The sequence below is a fragment of the Triticum dicoccoides genome, chromosome 3A, assembly GCF_002162155.2.
Source record: "Triticum dicoccoides isolate Atlit2015 ecotype Zavitan chromosome 3A, WEW_v2.0, whole genome shotgun sequence".
In the NCBI taxonomy this organism is placed as follows: domain Eukaryota; kingdom Viridiplantae; phylum Streptophyta; class Magnoliopsida; order Poales; family Poaceae; genus Triticum; species Triticum dicoccoides.
In genome coordinates, this window is record NC_041384.1 from 724,283,132 (window position 1) to 724,303,031 (window position 19,900).

Consider the following 19,900-nt stretch of genomic DNA (forward strand, 5'->3'; position numbering starts at 1 on the left):
TATACATGTCATAGTGCATTGTAAGCGTGAATATAACATAGCCACTCACACCTTAGCTGTAATGTAGCAGCTCACAGTTTAGCAGCCAGAGGCGTTTATATTGAAGTTCCCTGTTCTGATAATTGGCTAAGCCAATTTCCAAAGTTTGTATCAAATGCTCTAGCTGAATATATGCCAAGCATTTACTATATTAAATGCATTGCGTCCCTTTCTTTACAGAGGGAGTCTGTTGCAGTTAACACCAACTCCATGACTTGTGGTTTTGTGATATTTTTAATCAAAAACACAACTGAACTGAACATACAAAAGGTTTGACATGGGAGCTTCTATGAGCCCGCATGTCTTCCTTAATTGTAAGACATGCAGGCTTGTTCAGAAGAATGGACAATAATTTTGATGGAGGGTTCTTTCCCAGTTGCAAAAATCTTCAACAGCACAACTAGACATTATAGGTAACATAATTGTCCGTGGTACATCAGAATGACAGTGTAGACGACCTTCCAAAACATACCCAGGGAGACTGCCCATAAACATGTAAATAAAACAAACCGAGAAAAACCATACACATATGGACAATCACAAAACAAGCTAGAGCATATTAGGACCTTGCAAACAGCACAGCACTCAGTCCATGTACAAACGAAAGAATGACCTATAAAATTCACAAAACCAACCAACCAAAGCCACAGGTAGCCGTTCGCACAAAGATGACCAGCAATGGATCGTGCCAATCAATCAATCATGATGAGAGGGATAAAAACAAGCACATGATTGATTGATCTCATTCTGCGGGAGAACCGGAAGCAGCCGCTTATTTAAAAGAGGTCGGCTTTCCGCTTCTGAAGCTCTTGCTTCCACCCTGGCTGCAGGTAGAACGCGTCCTTGGTGATGCCGAAGACAGTCTGGAACTCGCTCTCCGATAAGTACGCCTAGAGAAGCAACAGCCAAAAACATCAGCAATTCCGCTGCAACCTAAACAAGCTTAACCCTAGTCTAAGAAACAACGCTAAACCAGCAAACCTAAAAAGTGCTTCGGAAGAATAACCTAGCAGTACATGTGGACTCTGGATATAAAGTGTTCTCGAGAACAAACCTCTCTGCGTTTGTAGTCTATCCCGCGGATAGGATCAGTAGATTTAGATATCAAGCGGTCGTAGCTAAATGTTGCTTCACCAACATGCTCAGTTTCTTGTTCCTCTGGCACCTCCGGCGCCGCAGGCTGTGCTACATCTACCTCAGGTGGCACCTCATGCACTGCAGCATCTTTCTCTGACTGAAATTCAGAGGATTCCCCAGCTTCAGAGCGAGGAGATGCCTCCGCTGGAGATATTACGACGACCTCCGCTTCTGCAATGATTAAAGGTAGCAAGCTTTGAAAAACAGAAATACCAGCAAGTCCATAAGGGCTCACTTCATCTATGGATCTCCCCACTAGTCTGGTGAACATCACGCAGTTACTCCAGTATACCAGCAAATTAAATATACAGCACAGTGGACATGCATTCACTATTCCAAAGTTATTTGCAGAGAGACGAGCACAATTGTTTTGAAGTCTTGGTGGAACACTTTTACAGAAAACACAATCCACAAGTCATTATTGTTCTCTAAGAAGATGAAATTTAAAAGGGGGGTATGGCTGTACCAGTCTTTTCTGATGTTGTGCTCGTCTTGCTAGCTCTGAGATTCTCAGATGATCCAGACTGCTCAGCAGTCAGCACAGAGGATAGCGCAGCAACTGCAGCTGCTCTTTGTGACCCTTGACCTGAACGTGACGGAGGTGGAGTTTTTGGTTTTGAGGATGGATTAAACGCATTGGACAAGGCAGCCAGTGCAGAGGCACGTTGAGTGGGTCCATCACCCGAGCTTGGAGACCTACTGTCAGTAGCCTGAAAGGGATTGCCTAGTTAGTTAATAACATGATATTCTGGTAGAGAGAATATTGAGCATTTACCTGCTTCTGCTGCGGAGCTGGATTGAATGCAGATGAGGACAAGGCAGCCAGTGCAGAGGCACGTTGAGTGGGTCCATCACCCGAGCTTGGAGGCCTACTATCATTAGCCTGGAAGGGATTGCCTAGTTAATTAATCACTCATAATATTTTGGTAGAGAAAATACTGAGCATTTACCTGCTTCGGCTGCGAAGATGGATTGAATGCAGATGATAGAGCTGCTAATGCAGATGCCCTTTGAGTGGGTCCACCATTACCAGAGCTCCTAGATGCACCCTGTAAAGTAATTATGGCATCAATATCATGCTACTATTATATTCTCTATATTTTGCATCTCCAACGAATTCATGAAATTTGTATCATGTACTACAGCATGATCAATTGTCTAAATATTGGGTTTATGAAGTTCATTCTGTAAAAGCAATTCAGCTATACTATACTTGTTATACATCCAAGCAATGCTGCGAGTGTTACCCAAATTACCTCTGAGCGTAATCCAAAAAGAAGTGAAAGTTTCTTTTGGAACGAATTCCCATGAATCTGCACAAAACAAGATACCTGTTAATAGCCCATAACAAGCGCTAACAGAATAAACAACACGAATAGCATACACAAGTAGAAGTGAACAAGGAGAACTACAACGAAGACTGCCTTCAGAAGTACATGAAACCACAACTGTTCAGTAGGTTTTCACTTTAATTAACTTAAGTAGATCATATCATCACTATAAATTAATAATAGACAATAGCACACAAAGATATAGCAGCATAAGATATCCGACAGCATACCACAGATTTTGTGTTATCCCAAGAGAAGTATGTCTTGAAGAAGCATGGCTCATTCCCTTCAGAGACTTTGTAAAGTGGTACATACGGGGAAAGATCTTCAATCGACATTGCATGCTCTATGTATTTCTGTGGTAAAGAGGTATAAGAAGAATCAAGTGTTGATTGTAAAACGACAGCAAACTATAATAACAAGGTCAAAGCTTCAGTTCACCTGGCCAACTTCGAACGCCTTTTGTTTCTCTTTTGGTTCCACGCACTGACCAATCCAAATAAAGACCTCTCCGTGTGTGTCAAGAATCATCAAGTCTTCAGTCAACAAATCATCTTGGCAAAAATTGAATATCTCGGTAACCTGCCGAAGCTCATTGACATCACATACCCTGAATTGCTATAAGCAAGTCTAATTTAGGAAAATCAAGGGCAAGAGGAATACCTCCAGTCTCCCTGATCAATGGTAAATTGATGACCATGTTACCATGAATGAAACCAAGCAACAAAAGATAATTAGGACAAGTACATGTACCATATAGATATTGACATAATGAGCAAAGAAGTCAAAGTAAGAAATCTACAATGACTAACCTTTCCTAATTGAGAAGGCATACAAATGAGGATCTCTGACAATAGTATCCTGCATGATGGGTTTGCTTGTATAGCTCTGTTTTCCATCAAGAGCAAACCAGAAAGCAGAACTCTCTGTTCCCTCCTTGCAATGTTTCACTGTCACACCAGGCTGCAATATTGGATACAGAAATCTTAGCAAGGGATAGTTGGGAATGGCAGTGATTCATGAAACAATGCTTCATAAAAAAATTGTTATGGAACAACTTTGCAGCAATCCATAACCACGTTCATTTAATTCGATGTGATATTTTTAAAACTATGCTGTATCACGATTACTAAAACAGAAGAACTCTTTAGGTAACCGTGACACTATGACCATCCATCGAGCTACAGTGAATAGACATTTAGAAATGTCTTCCATAAATAAACAGGGGCATGTAACCGAAAAGGTTGTGCCGACCAGTAAAGAGTCGAATAAAAAATTAGATACATGCTGCTGCAGATTGGCTGTATTTGAGATGTGCCATTGAAAAGGTCCTTCGTGATGTGACATTAAGTGGCTGATTTCAGATATATGCCATTATGAATAGGACGCCAGAGCTTTGGAGATGGGCTGTGTTCAGGAAACACGTGGAAAGAGCATGGCTGTATTTTTATGTACAAGAACGTTGGGGTGGGACGCTAATATTACAACTAGGGTACAGTGAAGTCTGCAACGGCTCTACACAGGTCGGTACAGTGAAGTCTGCAACGGTTCTACACAGGTTGGTGCAAGGATGGCTCAGATGGCACCCAAAAAAAGGAGAAACGGGAACTCGATAATATTGGCGCAAGAATATGTGGTGGAAGCAGCTCAGTTACGACAATGGTGTGACTGGAGTTTACCCAGCAGTTTCAAGTGGTGGCATCAACAGAGAGTGGTGGGACACAATGATTGAAGATTGTATCCAAAGTTCCAGAAGCAACCTTACTGCAAATTCCATGGTTCAATGTTGCAACAGCGGCATCCTCAATGATGCAACGCGATGAGATTGTACAGCCTCAAATAGCCTGGCAAGCAACGGAGTCTGTCCATGGAGAACACTATGGAATAACGTGGAAGAAGTCAGGACTGGTGTGAGGTTGACAAAGGAAACAGGGGTAGTTCCATCCATACTGACGTATTTTTAAAATCAGACAATTTGAGATTCAAACGGTAAAACAGACAATCTGCAATGGCATATCTCGAAGAGGGGTCCTTTTAGTAGCACATCTCTAATATGAACACACAGTGGCATGTATCTAAATTTTCCATCCAAAGAGATTACATTGAATTTTTACCTCGTAAATTTTGGCAAAAGCCAGCAATCAGTACAAGTACTGAACTGCAATCAGTACAAGTACTGAACTGCAATCAGTAGTAGTGCTGAACTGCGTCGGTACACAGAGAAATTATATTATATAACTAACTGGACCGGCACTTTTTGCTAATTGTGCAATAGCTTTATTTCAGTTGACACTGACATTGTGATACATGTTACCACAAGCCACCAGAATGATGAGCTTCAATCTTCATATGTCACCTTTATAAGGTTCCCATTTCCATTCAAAATCAGCGTATAAGCTTGAATTTTTCACGAGTTAAACTGTTAGTGTCACTATTAACATCTTATATGTATGTGGTAATAACTTGTATCTGTAAGATGGATGAGTCATGGGTGAATCTGTCATTCAACAAACTCAATAACAAATCACGTTATAAAGACTTCTGCAAAAGGTGCATAGACATTTGAAAAGATCTCTGTTTAAAGATGGTCATGTACCTTCAAGAATTCAGCAACTTTCGCTGCCCACTGCTGTTGCTCGTAAGTGCTAGAATTGCCATGCCATGTAAACATAGCACTTCCAGTTTGCAATACAAAACAGTCTGTGGAGCTTAAAGATGTAGCTAGCTGTAAAATAATAACCAATTAGCTCAAGGGAAAAATAACAGAATTTATGTACAGTTGTAGATTTTGCGAATATTCTCTGTGCATCAGAGGTATATTTTTTCTTAGAAATGGGCACAAAGGTATACTTTTGAAAGACTAATCTTGGTAGCTCGAAGCCCAATATTCTCACTTGCACAGCTTTTGTTGTACTAAATCAGCGACAATTAATATAGATCGGAGGGAGTATGTGTCATTCACTCATTCTAGATATCAACAAAAATAACAGGGGGGCAGATTATACCGCGTCAACGTGAAGCGTTTTATTGTTATGGATAGCTGTTCCAGACACCCGAAGCAGAGCTATGCCCTCGGGAGAGTAAGTTCCACTGGCCGCACCCTTTTCTTCTGTAATCTTCTTGTATCCAGAACTGATACCACCCTACATGATTAATAAAAGAAAAATACTTTACATATATTATTTAGACTCAGAGACTGGAATGTACCCAGCGATTTGGCTCTGGCTAGAACTGCATGGAAATCAGCAATCCATGTACCAGAACTTTAATTTACTTTCCTTCACTGTGTTTACTTGTACTTGATCACTTCATTTATGGGTTCTCATAGGTTTCTGTTGGGTTTCATCTCTAGCCTATACCAACTTGCTTGGGACAAAAGGCTTTGTTGTTGTTGTACATTATTTTATACTAAGAATTGAACTATGCAGTCCTTTTAGCATAACAGTATCAAAGGGAAGCCACCACACAGGTGGTGAGTGATTGTCAAAAAAAAAAGATAAATTCAGAAACAGTGATACCTTCAAGATAACCATGGGCTGGAAAAGAGCAACAAATTGCGGTGGTTCCTTCCCTTGATAAATACGACCCTACAGTACAACTACAAATAAATTAAACTCTTCTCTTGGGAATAAATATTATATACACTTGTTTAAATGTGAAATAAAATGCAGCACCAGAACAGGCCTTCCTTTCAGTGAATTCCACATTGTATTGGCTAGTTCAGCTCCCATCACTTGATCATCCTGCACAGAGTACACCAAAAAGGTAAACATAGACACCAGCTCACTTTTAAAAGCACATGAGTCATGTTGATGTAAAAATGTGATAAACAGAGATCAGTTAACTCTTTTAATACCAATAACGTGAGTTTGTCCTTGGAAATCTATTCTAACATAGAACAGACACACTTAAATTTAAGCTATGTATGGAAAGATTTTGGCAGGCAGATCTGGAGCATCCTAGCAACATCTGCAGTTTAAAGATGAACCCTTCCAGCAAAAACATTCTGAGACTAGTTGCTGCAACACCTGTTTTATGCATGCACCCTGATTTATCTATTTATAACCTTTCTAATATGATCAGGCAATGTGGCTTCGACATTTGCATTGACAGTGAATATAAATAATTCTACAGAAGGGCTTAGGCATAGGTTTTATTTAAAGTACACCATAATGTAAGTAAATGCACGATATATAAAACAGCAAACGCCGAATCACCAAGACAATCACTAATTCATTATCATGCTAAGAAATTATTATTTGAAAAGAGCATCAACAATTAGGATCAAGTGAAAAGAAAAGGTTAGGCATTAGCTAAGTGGGGCAGCATGCAACGTATTATTACCGCTGTGCTTTCCTTCCCAATCCAGTAATTGAGATAATATTCTTCTTTCTTGTCACCCGAATGATATGTATAAAGAACAATATAACAGTCTCCACTGTAAAATTTTCCATTGTCCTCTTTTGGAAGTGGACTCCTAGCATTTCCATCGATGCACCACACCTGAAATAGGAACAATTTATTTGTAAGGGCATTTTCATTAATGCATTTTGGGAATAAATATTTTAATGAATGCAACTCATAAAGTAGAACATAGGATCAGCCAAACCTCGAGCCTTCCACCACCTTCAAGCAAAGGAGGAACTTCCTCGTTTACTGGAGTGCTGCTTTTTGGAGCTCCCTTTACATCAACGCCTTGTTGCTTCAATAAAGCTAGAAGAAACGCCAAAGATCATCAGCAATAATCAAAATAGAATTTTTGTTATCCTGTTAGTTGTAACTGAATAAACTACCTGCAACTTTTCCCCGCCCGTCCTCTGCACCTGAGTTCCCTGTTGCAGTACCCGCAGGCCATGATTCAAATTTTGACTTGAATGCATGGCTTTCATAACCCTGAATCACTTGTGTCACTCTTGTTGTCTTTGGCCTTTTCTGATTAATGATGAATTCCTACAAGAGGCAAAACCATAACAGTGTTGCAAATCTGAAATGACAATCAAAAACATAAAAAGAGAAGGAGAGACTTTCTGTAAGCTCACCTCAACTGCTTTAGTGGCAGCTTTTCTGTCCTCGAGTTGTGTTACCCGACCAACCCATACAAACATTTCAGCCCCACAGTCAAGTAAGAAACATCTTGTGTTCTCAAGGACTGCTTTTGTAAGAGGTATATCTTCAAACTTTAATTCACCGCCATTGATACTGCAAGGAGAACAATGGACAGGGCAAACAGTAAAATATCAATAGAGCCACGTCTTCCAACATCAAGTGATATTTACAGATACTGCAACTATAAACATTTGACAAGTAACTGCTTCTAGGCAAACCTCCTGGCTACCTTTGCACCCCCACCTCCTAGCAGTCTTTTAAAGGCCTTTAGCTGGTGGTCCGGGCTATTTCCAGAAGGAATGTGGAATACACAGATTAGGGACACAAGAACTTGAGGCAAGCTATGACAGTCTGTGGGTCGCTGTATTGTATTGTGTTGTGTTGTGGACTATTTGCTGCTACAATCATCATTACTGATGCTAATAAAATCTTATTACTGTGTTGCTGCTCCCGAAAAGATACTTCTGTTTAGTTAATATCTTATAGAGTAGAAAGCAAAATTTATGGGTGTAAAAGACATGTAGCCTATCATGCAAAAAGGTATGTAGCCAAGGACTGGCTAGAAGCCATTTTTAAGTGTAGGAGGCACAACTGAAGAAAATAACAAGCTATAACTAAGCATTCATCTGTATCGTCTAGCGATGAATAGAGATTCAATTTATTTATTTTAAATGCCAACCATACGCTCATTTCTAAATAATTATTAACTTGTACGTGCTTATCTTACAAATGTGAGAACATAAACAACAATAATGTCATGCACATGGCCCCAGCAAGTAGCAACAGTAGACATAGAATTTTGAATCATGATGATTAGTTTCCTTTAATTATCTTATTTCCTTTGGATTGGTTGCTACCATTAAGTATCAACAAAAGTCACTTCTATTAATAAATACCTGTAGAGCTTGGGTGCTGTAGTTTCCAGTACAACATCGTCATCACTAACAGTTTTTTTCCCAATAGGTGCAAAACCTCCAAAAAGGACCCAGAATTCACCAGAGTCTGATTCCGCTTGTAGTTTTCCATCATCTGGCATTATTAGAGTTAAACCACGTGAGTAGAGAAAAAGGCACATCAGTTAACAAAGATACTGATGCCAGGTTAAATATCCCCTTACCAACGATTGCAACATCACACACACCCCCATGGTACTTCTCCTTTAAATGTTGGATCACTTCCAGTGATTTAGCCCTTTCTTGGATATTGGAGTTTGCACCATTGAATTGATAAATTTTATTTTCAGTATCTAAGATAAACACATCATCATGGTTTAATGATGACCGTGCAAAGGGAACCTGAACAATGTAGGCACCATATTAATGTAGCATACAGAATTGACAAGCTGAGATTTGAAAAGAATATGCAGGAAGAGTGTAAAATATCCCATACCTGCTTAATTCTAATAGCTCTCTTTCCTTTGCAAATATATAACCGTGTTTCAAACGTCTCCTCTTCTGGCGTTTTGAACCCAGAGGCAAAACCACCCTCCATAGGTATAATGCAAGGTTTGAAGTATGACAGGAACTTGTCAGATTCATAACCTTGGAGCTCCCTATACTGGACTGCACGACCCCCAAGTACAGAATCGAGTTCGACCGTCTTGATTGCTGCAGTGCCAGCTTCATCCTGCACAGCGACAAGTCGTCAGTTGGTTGAAAATGTATTTCTGAGTGTCACAGAAATTGAATTTTACACGGTGTGTACTTGGCTTGAGTCTTTCCCAATCCAGAAGTGGACGTCGTACAGATATGCACCACCCTTAGGAGAAGTTGTCTAGAAAAATACAAAGAAATAGCTTAGTAACTTTTGTATGATAGAAAAATAGAAAGACCAATGATGCATCAGAGAATGCAAGAGTCAAAGCAATCACCTGCAAAACTATATATGAATCTCCAGAATAGAATTTACCATAATCAGATTTTGGCAATGCAACTGGCTTAAAATCTTCAATTCGCCATATTTCTATCCCACTAAGTGACGTCAAGGGGCACGCATACATAAATAAAGAAGTACAGTCCAGATTTGTGAGCTTAAGGAACAAAATCAATTCAATCAAAGATAATTAACTGGCTGACAGTCATGTGGAAGGATACACTTTTTGGCCAGCCCCTTGGAAAGCAGGATCCACCACTTTCGGGGTCGACATTTGGAAGCAACTTTACCAGGGCTCACTTTGAAGGTGATGAAATAGCAGCAATGGCTCCACTATACAGCAAGGGCCCTGAAATTTGAGAGTAGGTCATAAGCTGAAAAGGGAACACGCTGAACCAAATCAAACAACAATTGTAATATGAAAACACATTCAGTTACTCCAACAAGGAAATCGAAGAAGAAAAAACTCCAATCAAGTGCAGATAAGATAACTAATGAAGTCGTGTGTGAGATGCTGAGAGTAGAATGCATCAAGCCGTGGACAATGCTCATGAATCAGCGCTGGGCATCTGTCTAGATAGAGGTCTAAAATAATCAGCATTGATGTGCTCTCTCTTTGACAACATATATCCATCAACGCATGATTTCTATTAAAAAAGCTTACGCTGTAAAAATACATGTGTTGAGATTTATGTTGGTGTCAAAAAAAAAAATCCAGAAGCCTCACTCTCTCTCTCTCTCCAAACTCCATGACACGGAAGCCTCCTCTTTCCACCCTGCTCCAAAGTGAGCAGAGAAGAGCACAGCTTCCCCTGCACGCATAGGAGTCCGCCATGGTCACACAAGCAGCACATGGCCAAGGTGTGTCTTATTACTGCAAGGACTTGATGCATTTGAATGGCTTTTTGATCTCTTCGAAAAATGAGTTCCAATTGTACCATCTCTCGACGATAACTTGTGCTATACTGCTAGTTCCAACTGTTTACCCCCCAGGACAGGATCAGCGGCGGCTGAGGTGCAAGCACACACACTTATGTCTGGTCCAGTTAAATCGATTTTCAGGAAACATGTGCCCCTCCCTCCAGGCGATGCTAGTCTTCGTCCGAGCTGTGAATTCCACTTGGCATAGGGAACGCAATAACTTGCATACGGTGGCCGGCAGCTAGCCGGCCTGGCCGATGTAATGAGCACAAAAAAAAATCTGAGCGTGCGGAGGGAGAGTGACAGTCTGAAATTCAGCGAGCTGCCCAACGCACGGCAGAATAATGAATGAGCATTCATTATAATCCGGAGAGTGCGTATGTAACGCCGGGATCACGGCGTAATGGCCCGGATCTCACGATCTAGCGGGGCGGATCCGAGCGCGTGATCCCCGATCCTGCCGACGATCCCGGCCCCCGGGGCCTCCGTTCACGGGCCCTCGGCGCACGCTGCCGGAATTCGCGGGCGGGGAAGGGAGGGGGAGGGGAGGATCTGCAGAGCGAGGCGAGTAGAGGGAAGGCGACTCACCCTTGCCCGGGGAAGGGGGTGCCGGTGGGGCCGCCGACGCTGATGGAGGGCCCCCGCGCCGTCCGCGTAGATCCGCCGCCGCCGCCGCCGCCGCAGGCCCGGGAGGAGGAGCGCGGTGGCCGCTGATCCGGCGGTGGCGAGGGGGAGGGAGGGGCTCGTCGACGGGATGGCGAGGCGAGAGTGAGGAGGGAAAGGGGCCGTCCCACCGCGTGTGTGGGGAGGAAGGGGAGGGAAGGGGAGGAGGGAGGGAGGACGGGTTGGCTGGGCTGGGCTGAGCTGGGGCGTCGATGCGGGGCTCGTGCCACCAGCCACCGCACCGGGGGTAATAATGGTCGCTGCATGGCACGGCAATGGATCCAGCCATCCAGCCAGCCCAGCCAAGGTCGCCCCGGTCGGTCGGTCGGTCGCCCAGTGGCGGCCATCATCACTCGTCGCCGCCCTCGCCCGACCCCGACCTGGCCTGGCCTGGTACAAGTGTACACACTGCGCAATAAGTGCCACATGGCGCGCGCTGCAGGGCCAGAGCAGTACATACACATACACACTGGCTGCAGTATATTCTTTTTTTTAGGGGATACGCATAGTATAGTATATTCGGCTGCCTTGTCCGGCAGGAGAAAGATATATCTTGTTCCTCTCCTTCTTCTTGGAAAGAAAAGGGAGGAGAATGTCCGTGGCATACGTTTTCTTCTTCTTCTCCTTCCTCTTCCAACCGGCCGGTTGACGATTCCTTGCACGTTTCGTGGTTTCTCTGCCTCTGATTTGATGACGGCGACACGTTTCTGTTTGTTTTCTTGCGTTTGAGACGGCGCAGAGAAATGTATGCATGGCCACGATGCGTCCTGCGGTTTGGCCGGCTGGAGCCCCTTTGTTTTATCCGGTCGTGTCGGTGTCAGTCTTCTCCAAACTAGTCCAGATAATAATATAGGTGCATTCCTATTCAACAACAACAAAAACTATATCTATACTCCCTCGCCTCTAGAAAAAAAAAGAATACTCGTATATATACAGTAGGATGGCTACAAGTATTGCACCCAGCAGGTCCTGACGCTCGGCGATTCTTCACTCGACCGCGTGCTCGTGTTCCGCAAAGTGAAAAAAAAACATGGCGTGCTCGAATCATTCCATCTGGCGTGCTCGTGTTCCTGCGACGTACGTACAGCGATCTCGATCTTCCTCCCGCTCCCGATGGGCCGTCGCGATTTCTTTAATTCGATTCGATTCCATACTGCCACATCGATCTAGTAGTACTGTTTACTCCTGCCTGGCCGGGGCAGGATTTTACCAGTACTACTGTTTACTACCCGATCCAAGATTATGAACACGTGGATGATTGCCGGGCCATCTCTAAAGATTATGAACAAGATTTTTTTCTTTTTCTTTTTCGTTAAGCGACCCCTCTGCATTGTAAAGGAAAACCATGAACTCGTTCAAGGCTTGGTGTCCACTCAGCTTGATGAATTGCGTTCAAACGTGTTTACCGACATTTGGCAACTCCATTTGCTTGCGTTGAAGATGCCCTCTTAACCCAACAGCCGTACGTGCAGCGCTGCGCGTGACTTAAATTGATCGATCGGCCCTTCGGTCGGGGCTCCGCGGCGGCGTCGCCGGCCGGCCGGCCGGCATGCCATGTGCGTCGCCACGGCCTGCTGCTTTGCGCGCCACCGCAGCCTCTGCACCGGCGCAGTGGCAGAGGATCTGCTAGCTCAGGCCAGAAAGATCCCCATAATTGAGGCGCATGCAGGGGCAGCTCCGGCTCCGGTCGTTGGTTGGGAACGGCACGATCCATCGATCCATGCTTTAAGACCCGGCCGGCTCCATGATTAGATTTCTTCCGGCCTCACGTGACCGTGCTCGCTCCGGCAGGTTCCACAATCCACACCGTGTACATGTTGACGTTGCTCATGTAGTTACTAACAGATTTTCCCACACACAAAAAAAAAACTAGAGAAAAGTATACTTTTCGTCCCTCAACTCTTGACCGAGTCTAAATTTGGTCTCTCAATTTCGAAACCAGACAACTTGCACCCTCAACTATTGAAACCGGACAAGCTTCGTCTCTGGTCTTGGTTTTGACCGGTTTTGGAGCTGACTCACCCTGGTTTTGACCTGTGCTGACTCAAATTCGCGTATTTTTTTGGTCCGTGATTTTTTTTAAATTCACGTATATTTTCATATGTGTCCACTCTTTGAAATTCGTATACTTTATTCAAAACATTATTATTTTTAAATCTGTAGACCTTTCTGAAATTCGTGTACCTTTCTCAGTTCGCGTAATTTTTTCAAACCCTTTACTGTTTCTAATCCATGAACTTTTCTACAATTCATGTGCTTCCAATAATCCATGCACCTTTTCCAAGTTAGCCTATTTTTCAATATTCTTGTAATGTTTTCATGTTCGCATATTTTTTTTTAATTCACGAACTTTCTACAATATTCGTGTAAACCTTTTTGAAATTCACGAATATTTTTCAACTTCACGTACTTTTATTCTAGTTCATGTACTTTTTTCATATTCAGATATTTTTCTACAAACCCACGTACATTTTTCAAGTTTGCATCTTTTTTTCAAATTCACCTACTTTTAGTATAGTTTGCATACTTATTTAAATTCACATGTTTTTCTACAAAACTGCTTACATTTTTCAAGTTCGCATATTTTTGAAAATTCACGTATTTTTATTCTAGTTCACGTACTTATTTAAATTCACGTATTTTTCTACAAAACACGTACATTTTTCAAGTTCGCGCATTTTTTTCAAATTTGCTTACTTTTATTATAGTTCGCATACTTATTTAAATTCACATGTTTTTCTAAAAAATACTATGCGGATTTGGAAAAAGTATGTGAATTTGAAAAAATTACGCAAACTTGAAGAAAGTACGTGGATTTGGATAAAGTACACTGATTTGAAATATACATAAATTTAAGAAAATGTGCAAACTTGGAAAAAGTATGTGGGTTTGGAAAAAAAACAGGAATTTGAGTTAGCTCAGTCAAAACCGGGTGAGTCGGCTGCAAAACCGGTCAAAATAGAGTCCAAGGACGAACCTTGTCCGGTTTCAATAGTTGAGGGTGCGTGTTATCCGGTTTTAAAGTTGAGGGACCAAATCTAGACTCCGTGAAGAGTTGAGGGACGAAAAATATACTTTTCTCAAAAAAACTACTAAGAGATTTGAAATTTGAAAAACAAACTTGAAATTTGTAATTGGACTTATGATAGCGAAGAGTTTGGTGTCAGAGTCAGATCATATATGTAATGGCATCTCCAATCGGACCCTACTACGCCCCCATATTTTTTCTAGACAATCTCGCGAAGCTTTTATTCAAGTTGTCATAATGTTTACAGGGATAACACCAAGATCTCCGGGGTGCCCTAACCAGACATGGCGACCCACCCCTAACGCTAAATTGTGAGCCTTGAAATTCGAGCTCCTAAACTCATGGACAAAATTACAAACACTAAAAGAAGAACTGTGATCAATGATTTCATATATGATTGCTCCACAGCTAGCCTTGCTCCGATGCTTGATGTCGTCCACCACCACCTTACAATCGGATGCCACATGAATTCTTTGCAAGTTTAAATCATGGGCGAGGGCTAGAGCCTCCCGAACCGCCAAGGCTTCCAGAGATGGGAGACCACTGACCCCTTTGATCAGCATGGACGAAGCACCCTGGAAATTACCTTCATGATCTCGACATATGGCCGCTACAGCCCCTCGGCCCCGGTTCCTAGCCACCGAGGCACCAACATTAATCTTGGAAAATAGTTCTGGTGGTTGTATCCAGTGAGCTGGGCGCACAACTGGTTCCTGAGTACATTTTCTCGTGTCAAAGCAATGGCTTCCAGATCATCTATGTAAGATTGTATAAACTCCACACAGCCCAGAGTGTCACCACCAAGAGCACAAATTCTTTCTGCGACAGATCGTCAGATAACTCAAACAGCCAGTTATTCGCATTGGTATTTTGGTTCAGGTTCATCTTCGCCACCATGTCTTCATCAGAGAGCGCCCAGACGCATCGATACATCGTGCAGTCTAGAAGCGCGTGCCTCCACGAGTCCTCTTCTCCACAGAGCGCACATGCCGATGAGGTAGACATATTACGGTGATTCAGCAGTGCAGCCGCCGGGATCGACTGTCGCGCCAGTCTCCAAGCGAAAATTTTCAGTTTTGATAGGACCTTCATATGCCACAGTGAGGTCCATGCATTGCTGCTCTTGTTCAGGTCCGATGCTCCTGCATTCTCCTCTAACCAGCTCTCTCTATGCTCTTTGGTGTTCAAAATCATTTGGTAAGCCGATTTGACTGAAAACCTCCCTCTATATCCGGGCGCACACCATCCGGACCAAAAAAAGTCACTCAGCCGGATTTTCAAACTCAGCCCATATGTTAGTGTTGTCCAGCACCCTTCAAACCTAGCTCATATATGAGACGGATTTTTAAGCTCGGTCCATATATTCGTATTGTCCGGCACCCCTTAAACATAGCCTATATGTGATTCACCACATCGGATCCAACCTGCAGGGCCCATCGCAAATCCCTTCAAATTGACCAAATAGACCACCCTTCCTCCCACACATGCCCCCCTTTCATGCGTCTGCGCCCTGGCCCTCCTTCGCCCTTGCTTCGTGCCTTTGCCGCTAACCTTCTCCTCTATCCTAGTTTTCAGCACCTGCTCAGTCGTCCACCCGCACCATGGATGATCATTGAGAAGGAGATGATACACACGGAGAAGCATGAGAAAATGGTTGAAGATGGATCTTGAAAAAGGCAAAGAATTGTGAGACAATTGATCTTGAGAAAGAGAAGATGAGGCTAGTCAGGGACACAGAGTAGCCAAGCATCATGTTGCAGGACACTAGCCTCTTAGACAACGAAACCAAGAAGTGGTATCACAACAAGAAAAGGAAATCAACGAGAGCAACAAGGGAAGCGACTATTTCATTTGTGTAGTGCTTATGTTTGAATTATTGTTTTTTTATTTTGGATTGTGTTGAATTGTTGAATAATGGTTTGTTTTGTTTTGTTTTGAATTGGTTATGAATTGGTTGTGTGTTATATGATCTACGTGCATGCACTTGCATAAATATGAGGGGCGTGCTTGCCCGGGCAGACAAATGAGGGGCGGGTCGACATTGCCCGTGGACTTTTAGGGGGTCAAATTTGCCTAGTCTGGCTGGAAATGCTCTAAGTACGAAATCGAGTATAATATACAAGGATGTCAATGACACACAACTAGCCATGGTGGGCCGATCAGAGACGACATCGAGGCCCCGATGGGTGCGGGTGCTTGTATCATGTCGATTACACAAACATGGGCGCATGTGTAAGGCATCTACAGAGAGAATGTCAGCAAGATCGTCCCGCCATCGTCTATTTTCTATGTTGATCAGAAATTCTACTAATCTAGTCCCCTTCAAACCCTAAAATCTAAAGTTTCCTTCTTTGACTCTTAACTAAGAGTCAGATACAAACCCTACCTGCCCCAAGGGGCCTCAATGCGACTTTTGAGCAAGGGTATCTGCTTGTTGGGAGATTTGGTCTAGTTTATTAGTACATTTTAGTCTCCTCTTATCATTCGTAAGGGAACTGAGGTGTTGGCACAGTGACATAAGTACCTATGGACATGTGAGGGTTTCCCATATCCAATCCTTCGTATTGTGGGCGTGAGTCATTGTCTCATTGACCATAATGCTTCCACCCGAGTTCACAACCCCGTCAATGGTCTCTTCAATAACATCTTGCGATGGCGCTTTCAGAGTCGATGTGGCATTCAGTTTTCGTGTTCGGCTTTCGCCTTATTCTCTTGTGCAACAATATGTGCTTGGAGTATCATGACAACGTCAGATGACTTCATGGTGGTCGACAGTGATGCGGAGCAAGTGCAACATCGAGATCGAATCATGACATGACATCGACTTGTGGAGGTTTGGAGACGACACCGAATTTTCTTGGACTTATTTGTATTTTTCATTTTCTTTAGGGGTTTTCTTATAAGACTTGGACTTATTTAATCTAGGGCTTCTGGCCTTTGTAAAAATAAATATTTTTAATTAAAAAGTTTTTCTTGTTTCCTTTTGTAAAAAGACCCTAAGTATCTAAAAATCCATAGCTGATCCCGGGCTCATGTGCTCCCCGGTGAACAAGTTCAAATAAAATAGCAAAAAAGTCTGAAGTTTCTGTACATCAAAGATGAACAAATTTTTTGTGTGCGTGATAATTTAATGCCAATATGACATTGGAGGAGCTCGGTACAACATGAGTGCTCTAAAACCAAAAATGTTAAACCTATCTTAGAACTCTGATTTTTTTTTTACCTGAACTCTGATTTTTTTGTCATATCACCATGAGATTTTGCACACACCTAGAAAACTTGTGCATCCTTGGTGCCATTTTCTTTTTTGTTTTCACTGCTCATACACAGAGCAGATGTTCGTCCTCCCAAGTATATCTAGCTATAATCTCCCCGCAAAAAATGGTATATCTCTACTCCTAATGGAGAAGTTGGTAGCCTGGTACGGTTTATTTTCATACGGTTTTTATTCGTCACCTCCCACCACCCCCACCAACTGGTTTTTCTCCTTTCCATTAAAAAACCAAATCTTATTAAAGGGGATATCTTGTTTCGTTCTTACTTTGGCAGGTTCTGATTCATTCCAATCGCGTAAATAAATAGGTAATTAAGAATTCAGAACTCGCACCATATATTTGAGATTACCTTTCTGAAATATAGACATACTATTTTCCTCGATAACCTTCCAAAACAAAATGAGATATTCCTCAATAACAAATCATTAATCCTGCGCACTATGTCATTATTATTATCTCCACTAGGTAATTAAGAATTCAGAACTCGCATCATATATTTGAGATTACCTTCCTAAAATATAGACATAATATTTTCCTCGATAACCTTCCAAAACAAAATGAGATATTCCTCAATAACAAATCATTAATCATGTGCACTATGTCATTATTATTATCTCCACTATTAATTGACTATCACAGGTTTCTTAAACAACAAAAGAATATATCTATTACTTGTGGGCGTACGCATCCGCGCGCCCCTACGGAGGACGCCGTGCGCGACATCATGGAGGATGTGACGGCCGAGCCTAACACTTGCGTGATGCTCGAGAATGCCAAGGCATGCATCACGACGTCAAGGACGACCATGACAGAAGGCATGTCGTCATACTGCGCTTCACTCCCCGGCAACGACGCCAGAAAAGAGTCTTGATGACCCACAAGTATAGGGGATCTATCGTAGGCCTTTCGATAAGTAAGAGTGTCGAACCCAACGAGGAGCAGAAGGAAATGATAAGCAATTTTCAGTAAGGTATTCTCTGCAAGCACTGAAATTGTCGGTAACAGATAGTTTTGTGATAAGGTAATTTGTAATGGGTAGCAAGTAATAAAAGTAAATAAGGTGCAGCAAGATGGTACAATCCTTTTTATAGCAAAGGACAAGCCTGGACAAACTCTTATATGAAGGAAAGCGCTCCCGAGGACACATGGGAATTATCGTCAAGCTAGTTTTCATCACGTTCATATGATTCGCGTTCGGTACTTTGATAATTTGATATGTGGGTGGACCGGTGCTTGGATACTGTCCTTACTTGGACAAGCACCCCACTTATGATTAACCTCCATTGCAAGCATCCGCAACTACAACAGAAGTATTAAGGTAAACCTAACCATAGCATGAAACATATGGATCCAAATCAGCCCCTTACGAAGCAACACATAAACTAGGGTTTAAGCTTCTGTCACTCTAGCAACCCAATCTACTTATGACTTCCCAATGCCTCCCTCTAGGCCCAAACAATGGTGAAGTGTCATGTAGTTGACGTACACATGACACCACTAGAGGGATGACAACATACATCTCATCAAAATATCGAACGAATACCAAATTCACATGACTACTTATAGCAAGACTACTCCCATGTCCTCAGGAACAAACGTAACTACTCATAAAGCATATTCATGTTCATAATCAGAGGGGTATTAATATGCATAATGGATCTGAACATATGATCTTCCACCAAGTAAACCAACTAGCATCAACTACAAGGAGTAATCAACACTACTAGCAACCCACAGGTACCAATGAGAGGTTTGGATACAAAGATTGGATACAAGAGATGAACTAGGGTTTGAGATGAGATGGTGCTGGTGAAGATGTTGATGGAGATTGACCCCCTCCCGATGAGAGGATCGTTGGTGATGACGATTAGGGGTGGAAACGGATCGGATGCGGGTCGGATAGTGCTCTTACCACTTCCATTTTCATATTTTCAAAACGAATACGAATCCGAATACGGATGTTCTCGGATACGGATGCGGCTCGGATATTATTCGAATACGGATACATATCAGATATTTTCTTGATTCGGAACGGATACGAATAATATCAACATGTTGCTTAAGTAAATTAGTCGATAGCTATGTGACCTAAAATAATCAACTTGCGACATACAATAAGTGAATGATAAATAGGTTTATGAATAAATACTATTGTAATGCATAATAATTTATAAGTTTAATCATATAAATAGTAAAATTTAACCACTTATTTGGCTTTTATGTTGGATAATTGGAATATTGGGCCTAAAATTTTAAAAAATACCTCCCATAATTTTCTTCGGATACGGATATATCCACTTCCATATCCATATTTGTGTCAAAATCTCCTACCATATTTTATTTTATATTTGTTTAATAAATTCGGATACAGACAATTTCCATTTCAATTTTGGTTCGGATGCGGATGTTTTGGATACGAATAGGCATTTTCTCGAATATGAATATCGGATATTTCGGATTATCCGCTATCACTTTCCAGCCCTAATGACGATGGTGATGATTTTCCCCTCCCGGAGGGAAGTTTCCCC

The 19,900-nt window shown here is 42.2% G+C and overlaps 1 protein-coding gene across 1 annotated transcript; it reads right to left on the bottom strand.

The window, feature by feature from the left end:
* Positions 1-396: 396 nt before the first annotated feature.
* On the bottom strand, positions 397-11,275 carry LOC119270505 (villin-2-like). The gene is made up of 25 exons (XM_037552509.1): positions 10,995-11,275; positions 9,707-9,834; positions 9,484-9,583; positions 9,318-9,386; positions 9,003-9,239; positions 8,731-8,908; positions 8,510-8,642; positions 7,547-7,706; positions 7,301-7,457; positions 7,117-7,220; positions 6,852-7,010; positions 6,182-6,250; positions 6,026-6,094; positions 5,513-5,650; positions 5,104-5,232; positions 3,320-3,470; positions 3,171-3,181; positions 2,949-3,089; positions 2,738-2,863; positions 2,433-2,489; positions 2,127-2,225; positions 1,952-2,059; positions 1,643-1,886; positions 1,094-1,347; positions 397-929 (listed from the first exon to the last, which is right to left on the bottom strand). The coding sequence occupies exons 2-25, from the start codon at positions 9,757-9,759 to the stop codon at positions 816-818; spliced, it is 3,060 nt and encodes a 1,019-aa protein (XP_037408406.1). The 5' UTR covers positions 9,760-9,834; positions 10,995-11,275; the 3' UTR covers positions 397-815.
* Positions 11,276-19,900: the final 8,625 nt, after the last annotated feature.